This window comes from Pseudophryne corroboree, chromosome 4 (genome assembly GCF_028390025.1).
Source record: "Pseudophryne corroboree isolate aPseCor3 chromosome 4, aPseCor3.hap2, whole genome shotgun sequence".
In the NCBI taxonomy this organism is placed as follows: Eukaryota; Metazoa; Chordata; class Amphibia; order Anura; family Myobatrachidae; genus Pseudophryne; species Pseudophryne corroboree.
The window spans coordinates 131,290,715-131,307,374 of record NC_086447.1 but is presented as its reverse complement, the minus strand read 5'-3'; the positions used below and the strand labels follow the sequence as shown (position 1 = coordinate 131,307,374).

General features: G+C 47.8%; 1 protein-coding gene across 3 annotated transcripts in view; it reads right to left on the bottom strand.

Annotated features, from left to right (window-relative positions):
- ADAM17 (ADAM metallopeptidase domain 17) overlaps positions 1-16,660 on the bottom strand; it is a 214,795-nt gene that overhangs the window by 160,164 nt on the left and 37,971 nt on the right. The window contains exons 1-2 of one of the 3 annotated variants that reach the window (XM_063915437.1): positions 8,454-8,516; positions 5,829-6,178 (exon numbers count right to left, since the gene is read on the bottom strand). In XM_063915437.1, coding sequence (XP_063771507.1) covers positions 5,829-5,964 — 136 coding nt within the window. In that variant the 5' untranslated portion in view covers positions 5,965-6,178; positions 8,454-8,516. Of the gene's footprint in view, positions 1-5,828; positions 6,179-7,742; positions 7,945-8,453; positions 8,517-16,660 lie in introns of those variants that run through there. The other 2 variants (XM_063915436.1, XM_063915438.1) reach the window with 2 other exon arrangements.

The following is a 16,660-nucleotide window of genomic DNA, read 5'->3' as shown; positions in this document are numbered from 1 at the left end:
AGACAGACAAAGCCATGTATTTAGTATAAGTCGCCAGAGGGCAAGCACAAGTAAGTGGTGCGGTCTGAGGAAAGGGAAAACCTCTAGAAGCCACACTACATTACATGTGCAGTTTCATTATTACCATGGAATAACACTGGTTTCCACTATCGTGGCCTCCAGGGGCTGTGGCCAGCAACCACTACTCCGCTATTTAATAACAGGGAAGATTCCGCACAAAGTCTCAGCTAATAACATGGCAAAATGAAAGAGAACGTCAGGGAAAGAATGAGAAGGTGAAGGAATATAATATGTCTACTAACATTACTACTAAGAATATTTATTTATACAGCACCCTGTATCCAGACAGGAAGGGGTGCCATCTCACAAGCTTAATATCTATAGCACAATAGGAGTAAGATGCAGAATTTTAGGCGTCACTTAATGGTTTTAGGGGTCTATTTACTAAGCATCAGACGAAGGTAAAGTGGATGGAGATAAAGTACCAGCCAATCAGCTTCTAACTGACATTTTCAAACACAGCCTGTGACATGGCAGTTAGGAGATGACTGGCTGGTACTTTCTCCATACAAGGCTTAGTAAATAGACTCCTAAGTCTCATTACAAAGGAAATAGTGCATGGTGGGGGCAATAGCATCCAGTCACACATCAAAGTTGTTTTTTTAATGATTACATACAGGCCCAGATTTAATAAGCCTTGGAGAGTGATAAAGTACCGGCCAATCAGCTCCTGACGTGTTACAGGCTGGGCTCAAAAAAATGACAGTTTGGTTGGTACTTTATCACTCTCCAAACCTTCATAAATCTGGCCCAAAACATTTGACCACAGAACAGCAACTACTGTAATATTTTTTACTTCCTGAACAAATGTGGCAGGGGTCATACGTACATCCCAATTGTTGGCACCAGCATATTTTGTGGGCTAACAAGATATCAATGAAAGTGCAGCTTCTCCATGCACTAGTAACCAGTGCCAATTAATATTGTTCCAGAAGGGCATCCAGTGAAGCCACTGGTTCCCTCTGAGCGGCCAGTCTACAATCTCACAGGTGTCTGTTCAGTCTACAAAATGGCCATGGTGTGCGACTGGTGATTCACAGTGCTACTACAACAAGGGTAATTTATAAGCCACAAAGTACAACCTTGTAGCCTAAATGCAGTTTTGGAACGTCGCGCTGCACTAAGCTCCCATTGGTATCAGCATCTATGGTCGTGCCAATGACTGCACAATCTCATTAGAGGAGTTTTGCCAAAACTGAAGTTTTGTATTGTGGGATGATTATTTTCATGAGAGAATGGGGCAGGTGGGTTTGCACATACACAGAGGATTAAGAACTTTGCAGTGCGCACAGGTTTCCTGTGCCCCAAAAGAAACAGATTTTTATCTAAGGAAACTGGTGTTTGGACACGTTGTACACCATGGGTCTATTCAATTAGTGTTGCAGTGTCCGAGAAGTCTTAAAAAAAATGAATCCAAAAATGCAGTTAAAGTCGAATCTGGATTCGACCTATTCAATTCTCGGGCCATTTTTCAGACATGTCAAAAAAACAGGTGGATCGGCAAATTCGCCTGCCGATACACCCGTTTTGTCGAATTTGCGGGGATTTCCGACAGGTTTTCGGCCTGTTTTCAACAATGCAGATTCGATTTTAAAAAAAGTCGGATCGGCATTGTCGAAAACAGGCCAAAAACCTGTCAGAAATGCCCGCAAATTGAATAGTGACGTGTCGGAGAGGATCAGACACTAATTGAATACACCCTCATGTCGGTTTGTAATCGTGCCTGTCACAGGTATTTATTGTTTCAGGACTCATCTCTGTGCCCCCATAACACACACAGTACTGTCCCCCATCTCATTTCTATCTCTTTCACCTCTGAGTTAGATGGATCTGTGCACACAGATGCAAAAAGTGCAGTGTTGTATGCAGCTGATGTTTATGCATTGCATTATTAGTCCTACGCAACGTATATCTGTCTTTGCATCATATCTAATTGATCTCTTAATATCTGCCCCAGGCTAGGTGTAAATGACGACTATAGTAGTGGCAGACGTAAAATCAATGGGCAGCATGGGTTTCCGATTGAGGGCACACTATCCCTTGCATTACCCTACGTTAGTCTATCAGGATTCTGCAGCTGCTCGTAACCAAACCCACTTTGCATGACAGTCCTGGGGCAGTTGCAAGCACAAGACAAGACATTTCCTAGGAGGACAGACAGGCGCATATACAGTATACCAGCATTTCAAGTCTTTGGTACTTCATAGAAGACTATAAGGTCTCCTAAACCCATTTCCTACATAGTCACATTAAATCCCAGGCACAAGACACCTATCAACCAGTAATCCGCAGTCCTGAAAGAAGCCAGCAAACATCTGTCCCGATTCAGAAATGAACGTAAATCAGAGTAACCTGGGGGTCACACGGTTGATCTGATGCTGCGTCTCCGGAAGCAGCGGTTTACAGAAGCAGACAGTTTGAGCCTTTGTACTTAATGTCTCCTGAAGCTTTAGCATAATTTTGCCCAGCCGCTGTGCCTTAGCGTCTACCTCTTAATCACACCCATGATGCATGGCTGCTGCTGTAATGAATAAGAAGTGGCATATAATGGATTGGTCTCCGAATCAGTGCACAGTATAGGCATAGGCTATGCCCTTAAGACAGTGATTCTCTAGAAGCATTATTTCCCCAAGGGCTTGGCAGTTATGTTATTGGACCTTTCCCGGAGAAACTTTATTATCATAGCACGTCAGCCGGTCAGCCTGACACTTGCAGCTCTAGTGCCTCCTGTCAGAGAGAAGAGGTCGGAATTTCCTGCAATAAGAGTCATGCTTTCCGCTGTTACCAGGAAAATGCCTGTAATAAAACTCAGCCCTCAGCTTGTTAGATATGCAAAGTGCTGTCTCTCCCGAAGGGCTCGTTTCCCACACTTCAGGCTAACCAGAAGATAAAAGGTAGACTATAAAACGGTCTTTTCAGAACCATACAATCATTTACAGAACAGAATTTATTCCTTGTAATATTTCCTTCACAGGGCAAGGTTTTCCATGTAAACATACACTTGAAGAATGATGTATATATGCATTGCATGGAGATGTCGTTTATTAGTCTTAATTAAAAACAAAACAAAAGGGAAAGAATTAGACAGCGTTGTCAAATGTAATAAAGTCTGATATGCCAAAGACATTTACACAGAGGCTTTGAAAAAAAAAAAAATAATCACAGCTTAAGCAGTGGCTATATCAGACAATGTTACAGGGCTAAGTTCTAAGTTTACAAATGTGATTTGCTTTAAAATTGTACCTAGCATTGGGGATTGTATGTGCCAGACATCCACTACATGGGCAAAAGTATGTGAACATCCGAACATCACACCCATATGGGCCTGCTGATTAATGCATTTCAATACCTTGGCCATTAATATGGAGTTAAGGCCCATACACACTTGCCGATCAAATGAGTGACGTCACTCATTTCCCCCCTTCCTGAGCGACGTCGCTTATTTTATCGGCAAGTGTGTATGCCGCTAGCGACGACCGATGCGCGGCCCCGCGGGTCGGCAATGATCGTCGCTGTCGCCAGTGCATGCATGCAGGATCTGGACTGTCGTCCACGACCTGGATGCAGGGCTGGCGGAGGCGTGACGTCACTGAGCGATAGGAGCGGTCATATCGCTCAATGTGTACAGGCGGCTGCCGACCGGCCGGGCCGGAAGGGGAAACACTAGACGACGTCGCTCACAGAGCGACATCGCCTAATGTGTATGGACCTTTAGTCCAGTGGTTCTCCAGCTGTGTACTATAGCACCCTGGGGTGTCTCCGGACATTTGCAGGGGTTCCTAAGGGTTGGTGGTCCAGGACATATTCAAATTATATATGGTCAATGTAATAGGCAAAACCACTGCTGGTGGCTGTCAATCATAAAACATGTGGACAAACAGAAGCAAGTCTTGTCCCTCACCACACAACTGACCCTAAGGATGACATTTTCACACAATTTGCTTAATTTAATAATTATTTCTAAATTTCTCAATTAGAGCGGTTGGGCGCTGCTACTGGACTATAAGACTACTCCTCCAGCCTATGATTCAATTCATCCCAAATAGAGTGTTAAATGTGCAGACCAATGTAGTACTTTCACACCTAACTTGGAATGGCATTTTTCATGGACCTTGCTTTGTACACAGGGATATTGTCATGTCCCCTGCAATATGTTACCATAAAGTCGAAATCCCAAAATTCTGCAGAATTAGACCATGCACCATTAACATTTCTTTACAGTTGGCAGTACACATGCAGATAGGAAGTCTGCTCCTGACATCAGCCAAATCTAGATCTGTAATTCAGGCTTTCAGAAGGTACAGTACAATTCATCACTCCAGAGAACGCATTTCCACGGAACACATACAGTACAGTCAAACGTTTGGTCACACGTTCTCATTCATTTGAATTAGAAAGTGTGTCCAAACTTTTGACTGGTACTGTACCTTTTACCGGCAGCCGGGATCCCGGCCGTCATGATCCTGACAGCGGGATCCTGGCCAGGGGTATGCCGGCAGCGGGGCTAGCAATAGAAAGCCCCTTGCGGGCACGCTGCGCTCGCCACCAGATTTATTCTCCCTCTATTGGTGTCGTGGACACCCACAGAGGGAGAGAAGCCTGTGTCGCCAGTATTCCGGCAGCGGCATCAGCATTGTGACCGCCGGGATCCCAACAGGTGGTCTCGTGATTACCTCCCCATTTCCACTGTGATTACCTCCCCATATACCAATGTGCTGCACTCAATCCATGACGCTCCAGATGAACCATTCTTATGCCACCCACCGGCTGCTTCTCAGATCCATCGCTTGCATCTGAAGACACAGCATAGGCTGCACATAGGGAACATCGGTCACACCCTGTGGTTGCTAAGAAGGATCATCGCAACTGAGACGCCAGGGTCAGAAGAACTGCGAGACGCCCCCAAAATGGTTGTGACACACCTGTGTTTTCAAAAACATTCCCCATCACCTTACCCAAACACCGGCAGTCTGTCAATCAAACTGCGATTAACGCTGCAACCGGTGTCACAACAGTATTGCAGCAAATGTGCACTACGGACATTTGCAGCTGATTCTAAACAGCATCCACCTATGAATCAGGCCCCCTGTGTGGAAGTGTAAGTAGCTGTCCTGTAAAGATATCCAATACATGAACCAATGCAACCTGAGGCTGCTCGTACAGAGGAAAAATACAGCGGGCAGAGAGAACTACAGAGAAGGATGGAACTACCATAGGACTTATGTAATAGGTGAAGGAACCTGCGTGATAGCGGCGAGTAAAGAGCTAAATGTAAAGCGGTAATCAGTAATAAGGCAAAACCAGCCTTATAACGGATTGGTGCCATACATTTAGCCTCAAACTTGCGGAAATCAAGCTGGCTCCATAACCTTGAAACCGATTACATAATCCCCTATGAGTGGGGAGAGATTTCCCCAAACAGCACGGGCTGTCCAAAAAAAAAAAAAAAAAGACAATCCCCTTCATTCATTTGGCAAATGCTGCTCCTGACCCCTCCCGGTAAGTGAACTAGACAAGAACAGGGCTGTTTGCTGCTCCTGATGGTAACATGGGATCAATGGTGGATATCTGCGAAGAACAGAGTGTGCAGCCACTCTACAGTGTGACGGGTCTTAAGGAGAAATTCAATTGCACCAAGCTGGGACTGTATACAATCCTCTGGATAGACAGCACTGTAGACTATGTTGTTGATACATATATTAAACAGAAAAAAAAAAAAAAAGGAAGAAGATAAATAAATTGATCATATATATCAAGATTTGTCTTACCATGATGTTTTCCAGAACTTTCACGCTGATGCCCTGCGGGTACACGTTCGCCAGTCACCAGTACTGGCAGTAACAAGAGAGATGAACAGAGCAACATGAACAGACGGACTCCACGGAATGACCACCGAGGCTTCATCTTTTTGCCCAGAGTAGTTGTCCAGTCTCACACAAAGCAAACAGAAAAGGGGTGATTAGGCCAATAACCATCAACAGCTACAGGTGAGTAATCCATGTAATGGATGGAAAGTTCCACAACTGGTCACAGCCATGTCCATAAACACATGTTCCCTTTAAGCCTCCGATGATGTGTGCCCAGGCATGATGTGACCACCATGGCTTAGATTGCCAATCTGAACAGAGAAGAAACAAAAACACTGTAAACTGAAGCAATACGTAGGTTACTCCAGCCTCAATATAAATTATCTACATACATACAGCATATAAGGTGCTATATTGGTCTATGACATTAACCTCCATACAGTCTATCCGGCAGTGCTTCACAGAAATTGTTTAATCATACACGAGCCCCTGCACTACAGTCTGATGTCTAAACCACACAGACACTATCATTCTCCATACAGTATGTCACTGGGCAGTGGGAGGATATAGCAGAGAACCCCAGGGAGAAACCACACAAACTCCACACAGAATACTCCCATGACAAAAGTGTGTGCGGCAGCAGTGCCCATCAATGCCACCCATAGGATCATCTAGTAGAGTACATAGTGGAAGAAGATGTGGGTGCCGCACGTGGCGGTAACTGGGGAAGGGACCTTTGGAAGGCAGTACTGTGCAGAAAGATAGATTCCCACCATGGCTCTAACTGTGCGGAGTTTGTATATTCTCCCCATACTTGCGTGGGTTTCCTCCGGTTACGCTAATTTCCTCCCACAATCAAAAATATACTGGTAGGTCAACTGGATCCCAACACAAATTAACCCTAATATGAATGTGTGCTCGTGTACATGTGGTAAGGAATATAGAGGTCGATTCAATTCGGCAACTTATGAATAGCGCCGGGAATTAGCTCCCGACGCTATTCAATTCAGCTGCTAGTTACCCGCAATTGTCGGGAATTCTTCTCTCATCCCCGGGGGGTGAGAGAAGAAAACCGACAAAAGTGCTGCCGGCCGGCGCGAGGCTGATTCTGTCGGGAATCAGCATCGCCGCGGGTAGTTAAGTCGGAGAATGCCCGTTCTCCCGACAAAACTACCTGTTAAGTCGGCGAGAATGGGTCATCGCCGACTTAACTGGAGCTGAATTGAATAGCGTCGGGAGCTAATTCCCGGCGCTATTCATAAATTGCCAAATTGAATCGACCACATAGACTGTTAGCTCCACTGGGGCAGGAACTGATGTGAATGGGCAAATATTCTCTGTACAGCGCTGCGGAATATGTGTGCGCTATATAAATAATTGGTAATAAATAAATAAATAAATGATAGGTCAGTCTCACCCAACTAAGATGGTGGGCACAGTATTACTTAGTACACATCGGGCACAGTGTTCAGGGAGAGGGTGAGACACCCTGGAAACCACCTAGGAAGGGGTAGATTGGGGTGTGATACCTAAGTTGAAGGCAGGTGGCCAGTTCAGTTAAAATGGGGGGGGGGGGGGGGCACAGTGTTACCTAGTGCAGATGTGGGGGGCACACCTGAAAGTAGCTGGGGAGGGGAGTTTGGGGTGCAGTACCTGAAGTGGAGGCAGCAGGTCTTGCCCAATGTATGTAATGAAAGTAATAGTGGAGACACATTCGTTAATGAATGAGATAATACATAAGAAGTTGGGGTGTGACATGAGTGCTGCTGGCAAACCGAGCACCTGGGAGGGAAATACACAGGGAGGACATGTGATGCGGCACAGGGTGGTAAAGCAGTCCCATATGGGTGAGGACACCGGCACTGTAGCACATACCTGGCCATGTAGGCGGATGTGACCGGCGGACACAGACAGCAGCAGCTCCCGGCTACACAGTGTAACTGCAGTCTGCAACAAGTCTCTTCCTTCCTCCTACATACAGACCGGAACCTTATTCCGGGAGATATCCCTCCGCCCCTGTCACTATTCTTCTGAGCATGTGATCTGTCGTAGCACAGGTCATGTGATCACACCCGTCCTTATCTATGTGACTATAGTATACTATAGTTAGTAGGTGTGCGCGCCACCTAGTGTCCTTGTCCCGGAACTACAGGCTGGTCGGGTAATAATGGAAATAATAAATGGTAGATGCTAAAATCAAGTGGGCTAAGGGACCTTTTCCGTCTGGGGGAGGAGTCACAACACAAGGGGGAGGAGCTATGCCAGCGGGATAGTTCCTCTACTATCCACGCCACCAACTATTACCTTTAGTAATCAGGTGGTGAGCGAAGCGGAGCGAGCCACCGAGCCCGAAGCGTGGCGAGCGAAGCGAGCCCGCGAGGGTACTTTTCGGGTACCCTGTTCGCCCGTAGCTCCTCCCCCTGGTGACGTGTCTCCTCCCCTAGATACGTCAGAAGGTCCCTTCTCCCACTCCGAAATAGAATCAACCAATAATAAATGCGTTCAGCCGGCTCAGGCTGGATGGTGGGCGTGGCTACATCCCCTTCGGGGGCAGACCTGTTGACGTCACGAGCGGGGCGTTCTTACCAGGGAAGGCGCGAGCCGGAGCTCCACCGCAGAGTAGCAGCTTCCTCTACACTGGACAGGCTGCCTTGGAACTCATGGTAAATGTTTGCGTTCCACCGTGACGGCAGCCATCTTGAAACAGGAAGTACTTTAGAAACAGTCTTAAAAAGGTCAAGTGAAAGTGTGGTTAAACTTATCTGCATCTCCTCTACCCTCTCTGGCAATGCTTTTGTTATGCACTGACAACTGCTCACAAGACACACTGCAATATGGTTATCTTACCTTACTTGAACCTCTGGCTACCATTCCAAGCTGAAAAATAAAATACTAAAGGATACACTTGTTTTTGTATTTATGCCAACCGGCTCTCCGTTTGCCCTTTTCTCTAACGTCCTAAGTGGATGCTGGGACTCCGTAAGGACCATGGGGAATAGCGGCTCCGCAGGAGACAGGGCACAAAATAAAAGCTTGAGATATCAGGTGGTGTGCACTGGCTCCTCCCCCTATGACCCTCCTCCAAGCCAGTTAGATTTTTGTGCCCGGCCGAGAAGGGTGCAAACTAGGTAGCTCTCCAGAGCTGCTTAGAATAAAAGTTTAGTTTGTTTTTTTTATTTTCAGTGAGTCCTGCTGGCAACAGGCTCACTGCATCGTGGGACTAAGGGGAGAAGAAGCGAACTCACCTGAGTGCAGAGTGGATTGGGCTTCTTAGGCTACTGGACGTTAGCTCCAGAGGGACGATCACAGGTTCAGCCTGGATGGGTCACCGGAGCCGCGCCGCCGTCCCCCTTACAGAGCCAGAAGAGACGAAGGTCCGGTGAAAGCGGCGGCAGAAGACATCCTGTCTTCAAGACTAAGGTAGCGCACAGCACCGCAGCTGTGCGCCATTGCTCTCAGCACACTTCACACTCCGGTCACTGAGGGTGCAGGGCGCTGGGGGGGAGCGCCCTGAGACGCAATATAACACACATATACCTTAGCTGGCAAAAGGAATACATCACATATAGCTCCAGGGCTATATGGATGTATTTTTTCCCCTGCCATTTTACACAAAAAAAAGCGGGAGTTAAGGACGTCGTGAAGGGGCGGGGCCTATCTCCTCAGCACACTGGCGCCATTATTCCGTCACAGCTCCGCTGGAAGGACGGCTCCCTGATTCTCCCCTGCAGTACTGCATCTGATTCAGGGTAAAAAAGAGAAGGGGGGGCATTTTGGCAGCAAATAACTAGATTAACAGCAGCTATAAGGGATTAACACTTATATAAGGTTATCCCTGTATATATATAGCGCTGGGTGTGTGCTGGCAGACTCTCCCTCTGTCTCTCCAAAGGGCTAAGTGGGGTCCTGTCCTCTATCAGAGCATTCCCGGTGTGTGTGCTGTGTGTCGGTACGCGTGTGTCGACATGTATGAGGAGGAAAATGAGGTGGAGGCGGAGCAGTTGCCTGTGTTAGTGATGTCACCCCCTAGGGAGTCGACACCTGACTGGATGATTGTGTTTAAGCAATTAAGTGATAATGTCAGCAATTTACAAAAAACTGTTGACGACATGAGAAAGCCGGCAAATCAATTAGTGCCTGTTCAGGCGTCTCAGACACCCTCAGGGGCCCTAAAACGGCCGCTACCTCAGTGGGTCGACACGGATCCAGATACAGATACTGAATCTAGTGTCGACGGTGACGAGACAAACGTAATGTCCAGTAGGGCCACACGTTACATGATCACGGCAATGAAAGAGGCATTGAACCTTTCTGACACTACAAATACCTCAAAGGCGGGTATTATGTGGGGTGTGAAAAAACTGCCAATAGTTTTTCCTGAGTCTGAGGAAATAAATGAGGTGTGTGATAAAGCGTGGGTTTCCCCCGATAAAAAACAGCTAATTTCTAATAAGTTATTAGCACTATACCCTTTCCCGCCAGAGGTTAGGGCACGGTGGGAAACACCCCCTAGGGTAGATAAGGCGCTCACACGTTTATCTAAACAAGTAGCGTTACCGTCCCCTGATACGGCCACCCTCAAAGAACCAGCTGATAGGAGGCTGGAAAATATCCTGAAAAGTATATACACACATACTGGTGTTATACTGCGACCAGCAATCGCATCAGCCTGGATGTGCAGTGCTGGAGTCGCATGGGCGGATTCCCTGACTGAGAATATTGATACCCTGGATAGGGACAATATTCTGTTAACTATAGAACATTTAAAGGATGCATTGCTATATATGCGTGATGCGCAGAGGGATATTTGTACCCTGGCATCAAGAGTAAGCGCAATGTCCATCTCTGCCAGAAGAGCATTATGGACCAGACAGTGGTCAGGGGACGCAGATTCCAAACGGCACATGGAAGTATTGCCGTATAAGGGGGAGGAGTTATTTGGGGCTGGTCTAACAGACCTGGTGGCCACGGCAACGGCTGGAAAATCCACCTTTTTACCCCAGGTTACTTCACATCAACAGAAAAAGACACAGTCTTTTCAAACTCAGTCCTTTCGTTCCCATAAGTACAAGCGAGCAAAAGGTCACTCTTTTCTGCCCAAGGGCAGAGGAAGAGGAAAAAGGCAGCACCATGCAGCCGCTTCCCAGGAGCAGAAGCCCTCCCCTGCTTCTGCCAAGTCTTCAGCATGACGCTGGGGCTTTACAAGCAGACTCAGACACGGTGGGGGCCCGTCTCAAGTATTTCAACGCGCAGTGGGCTCACTCGCAAGTGGATCCCTGGATTCTACAGGTAGTATCACAGGGGTACAAACTGGAATTCGAGGCGTTTCCTCCTCATCGGTTCCTGAAGTCTGCTTTACCAAAGTCTCCCTCCGACAGGGAGGCAGTTCTGGAAGCCATTCACAAGCTGTACTCCCAGCAGGTGATAATCAAGGTACCCCTCTTACAACAGGGGAAGGGGTATTATTCCACACTATTTGTGGTACCGAAGCCGGACGGCTCGGTGAGACCAATATTAAATCTAAAATCTTTGAACACTTACATAAAAAGGTTCAAATTCAAGATGGAGTCACTCAGAGCGGTGATAGCGAACCTGGAAGAGGGGGACTATATGGTGTCGCTGGACATCAAGGATGCTTATCTCCACGTCCCAATATATCCTTCTCACCAAGGGTACCTCAGGTTTGTAGTACAAAACTGTCATTATCAGTTTCAGACGCTGCCGTTTGGATTGTCCACGGCGCCTCGGGTCTTTACCAAGGTAATGGCCGAAATGATGATTCTTCTACGAAGAAAAGGCATCTTAATTATCCCTTACTTGGACGATCTCCTGATAAGGGCAAGAACCAAGGAACAGTTAGAAGTCGGAGTGGCACTATCTCAGGTAGTGCTAAGTCAGCACGGATGGATTCTAAATATTCCAAAATCGCAGCTGATTCCAACGACACGTCTACTGTTCTTAGGAATGATTCTGGACACAGTCCAGAAGAAGGTGTTTCTCCCGGAGGAGAAGGCCAGGGAGTTATCCGAGCTAGTCAGGAACCTCCTAAAACCAGGACAGGTCTCAGTGCATCAGTGCACAAGGGTCCTGGGAAAAATGGTGGCTTCTTACGAAGCGATTCCATTCGGAAGATTCCATGCAAGAACTTTTCAGTGGGATCTACTGGGAAAATGGTCCGGATCGCATCTTCAGATGCATCAACGGATAACCCTGTCGCCAAGGACAAGGGTGTCTCTCCTGTGGTGGCTTCAGAGGGCTCATCTACTAGAGGGCCGCAGATTTGGCATTCAGGATTGGATCCTGGTAACCACGGATGCCAGCCTGAGAGGCTGGGGAGCAGTCACACAGGGAAGGAATTTCCAGGGCTTGTGGTCAAGCATGGAAACATCTCTTCATATAAACATTCTAGAACTAAGGGCCATTTACAATGCCTTAATTCAAGCAAAACCTCTGCTTCAGGGTCAGGCGGTGTTGATCCAGTCGGACAACATCACGTCAGTCGCCCACATAAACAGACAGGGCGGCACGAGAAGCAGGAGGGCAATGGCAGAAACTGCAAGGATTCTTCGCTGGGCGGAAAATCATGTGATAGCACTGTCAGCAGTGTTCATTCCGGGAGTGGACAACTGGGAAGCAGACTTCCTCAGCAGACACGACCTTCACCCGGGAGAGTGGGGACTTCACCCAGAAGTCTTCCACCAAATTGTAAACCGTTGGGAAAGACCAAAGGTGGACATGATGGCGTCACGTCTAAACAAAAAACTGGACAGATATTGCGCCAGGTCAAGGGACCCTCAGGCAATAGCAGTGGACGCTCTGGTAACGCAGTGGGTGTACCAGTCAGTGTATGTATTCCCTCCTCTGCCCCTCATACCGAAAGTATTGAGAATCATAAGAAGGAGAGGAGTAAGAACTATACTCGTGGTTCCGGATTGGCCAAGAAGGTCTTGGTACCCGGAACTTCAAGAGATGCTCACGGACGAACCGTGGCCTCTACCTCTAAGACAGGACCTGCTACTGCAGGGGCCTTGTCTGTTCCAAGACTTACCGCGGCTGCGTTTGACGGCATGGCGGTTGAACGCCGGATCCTGAAGGACAAGGGCATTCCAGAAGAAGTCATCCCTACTCTGGTAAAAGCCAGAAAGGAAGTAACCGCAAAACATTATCACCGCATTTGGCGTAAATATGTTGCGTGGTGTGAGGCCAAGAAGGCCCCTACACAGGAATTTCAACTGGGTCGTTTCTTGCATTTCCTGCAAACAGGACTGTCTATGGGCCTAAAATTAGGGTCCATTAAGGTTCAAATTTCGGCCCTGTCGATATTCTTCCAGAAAGAACTGGCTTCAGTACCTGAAGTTCAGACATTTGTGAAAGGGGTGCTGCACATACAGCCTCCTTTTGTGCCTCCAGTGGCACCTTGGGATCTCAATGTTGTGTTGAGATTTCTAAAATCACACTGGTTTGAACCATTGTCTACGGTAGATTTAAAATATCTCACGTGGAAGGTGTCGATGCTGTTGGCCTTGGCTTCAGCTAGGCGTGTGTCAGAATTGGCGGCTTTATCATGTAAAAGCCCTTACCTAAATTTTCATTCTGACAGGGCGGAATTGAGGACTCGTCCTCAATTTCTACCTAAGGTGGTTTCTGCATTTCACATGAACCAACCTATTGTGGTACCTGCGGCTACTAGGGACTTAGAGGACTCTAAGTTGCTGGACGTTGTCAGGGCCTTGAAAATATATGTTTCCAGGACGGCTGGAGTCAGGAAAACTGACTCGCTGTTTATCCTGTATGCACCCAACAAGCTGGGTGCTCCTGCTTCAAAGCAGACGATTGCTCGTTGGATTTGTAGTACAATTCAGCTTGCACATTCCGTGGCAGGATTGCCACAGCCAAAATCAGTAAAAGCCCATTCCACAAGGAAAGTGGGCTCATCTTGGGCGGCTGCCCGAGGGGTCTCGGCTTTACAACTTTGCCGAGCAGCTACTTGGTCAGGGGCAAACACGTTTGCTAAATTCTACAAATTTGATACCCTGGCTGAGGAGGACCTGGAGTTCTCTCATTCGGTGCTGCAGAGTCATCCGCACTCTCCCGCCCGTTTGGGAGCTTTGGTATAATCCCCATGGTCCTTACGGAGTCCCAGCATCCACTTAGGACGTTAGAGAAAATAAGATTTTACTTACCGATAAATCTATTTCTCGTAGTCCGTAGTGGATGCTGGGCGCCCATCCCTAGTGCGGATTGTCTGCAATACTTGTATATAGTTATTGTTACAAAAAATTCGGGTTATTATTGTTGAGCCATCTTTTCAGAGGCTCCTTTAAATTTATCATACTGTTAACTGGGTTCAGATCACGAGTTGTACGGTGTGATTGGTGTGGCTGGTATGAGTCTTACCCGGGATTCAATATCCTTCCTTATTATGTACGCTCGTCCGGGCACAGTATCCTAACTGGCTTGGAGGAGGGTCATAGGGGGAGGAGCCAGTGCACACCACCTGATATCTCAAGCTTTTATTTTGTGCCCTGTCTCCTGCGGAGCCGCTATTCCCCATGGTCCTTACGGAGTCCCAGCATCCACTACGGACTACGAGAAATAGATTTATCGGTAAGTAAAATCTTATTTTTTCTAACCAAATTGTTGTTTGTCCCCCACATTCTATATTTGTAAACTGGTAACTAGTAGCTCTCTCTCTGACGTCCTAGTGGATGCTGGGAACTCCGAAAGGATCATGGGGAATAGCGGCTCCGCAGGAGACTGGGCACAACTAAAGAAAGCTTTTAGGTCACCTGGTGTGCACTGGCTCCTCCCACTATGACCCTCCTCCAAGCCTCAGTTAGATTTTGTGCCCGGCCGAGGTTGGATGCACACTAGGGGCTCTCCTGAGCTTCTAAAAAGAAAGTATATAATTAGGTTTTTTATTTTACAGTGAGACCTGCTGGCAACAGGCTCACTGCAGCGAGGGACTAAGGGGAGAAGAAGCGAACCTACCTGCTTGCAGCTAGCTTGGGCTTCTTAGGCTACTGGACACCATTAGCTCCAGAGGGATCGACCGCATGGAACTGGCCTTGGTGTTCGGTCCCGGAGCCGCGCCGCCGTCCCCCTTACAGAGCCAGAATCAAGAAGAGGTCCGGAAAATCAACGGCAGAAGACATCAGTCTTCACCAAGGTAGCGCACAGCACTGCAGCTGTGCGCCATTGCTCCTCATACACACTTCACACTCCGGTCACTGAGGGTGCAGGGCGCTAGGGGGGGGCACCCTGAGCAGCAATAAAAACACCTTGGCTGGCAAAAATACCACAATATATAGCCCCAGAGGCTATATATGTGATAATTACCCCTGCCAGAATCCATAAAAAAGCGGGAGAAAAGTCCGCGAAAAAGGGGCGGAGCTATCTCCTTCAGCACACTGGCGCCATTTCTCCCTCACAGCTCCGCTGGAAGGAAGCTCCCTGCCTCTCCCCTGCAGTCTACAGAAAAGGGTAAAAAAGAGAGGGGGGGGCACTAAATTTAGGCGCAGTATATATAACAGCAGCTATAGGGGACATAATTCAGTTAGTCCCTGCATTATATAGCGCTCTGGTGTGTGCTGGCATACTCTCACTCTGTCTCCCCAAAGGGCTTTTGTGGGTCCTGTCCTCTGTTAGAGCATTCCCTGTGTGTGTGCGGTGTGTCGGTACGGCTGTGTCGACATGTTTGATGAGGATAATGATGTGGAGGCGGAGCAGATGCCTATAGAAGGGATGTCACCGCCAGCGGGGCAGACACCTGAGTGGATGGACTTATGGAAGGAATTGCGTGCACGTGTCGACTCCTTACACAAAAAATGTGACGACATGCCAAATGCGGGACAGCCGGCTTCTCAGCTCGTGCCTGTCCAGGCGTCTCAAAGGCCATCGGGGGCTCTAAAACGCCCGCTACCTCAGATGGCAGACGCGGATGTCGTCACGGATACTGACACCAGTGTCGACGACGATGAGTCTAGTCTAATGTCCACTAAGGCCATTCGTTGCATGATTGAAGCAATGAAAGAGGTGTTACAAATTTCTGATATAAACCCAGGTACCACTAAAAAGGGTATTATGTTTGGGGAGAAAAAACTACCCGTAGTTTTTCCCCCATCAGAAGAATTAAATGAAGTGTGTGAAGAAGCGTGGGCTTTCCCTGATAAAAGATTGGTAATCTCTAAGATGTTACTAATGGCGTTCCCTTTCCCGCCAGAGGATAGGTCACGTTGGGAGACACCCCCTAGGGTGGATAAAGCGCTCACACGTTTGTCTAAAAAGGTGGCACTACCGTCTCCGGATACGGCCGCCCTCAAGGAACCTGCTGATAGAAAGCAGGAGGCGATCCTGAAGTCTGTATATACACACTCAGGCATTATACTTAGACCAGCTATTGCGTCAGCATGGATGTGCAGTGCTGCCGCTGCGTGGTCAGATTCCCTGTCAGAAAATATTGACACCCTAGACAGGGACACTATTCTGCTAACCATAGAGCATATAAAAGACTCAGTCTTATACATGAGAGATGCACAGAGGGAGATCTGCCGTCTGGCATCTAAAATAAGTGCATTGTCCATTTCTGCTAGGAGAGGCTTATGGACTCGCCAGTGTCACGATCCGGGTATCTGGACGCCATTTCTTACCCATCAGATGCCTCCTAAGGCTGGCTCAGCGCTCCAGGATCGGATCCCATCTGTTATCCTGATGTGTACATTCCTGTATCCTCTCCTGTCACTCTGGGACGCTGTCACAGTAAACGCCATATTACACCTGGCATGGCGTCTCCC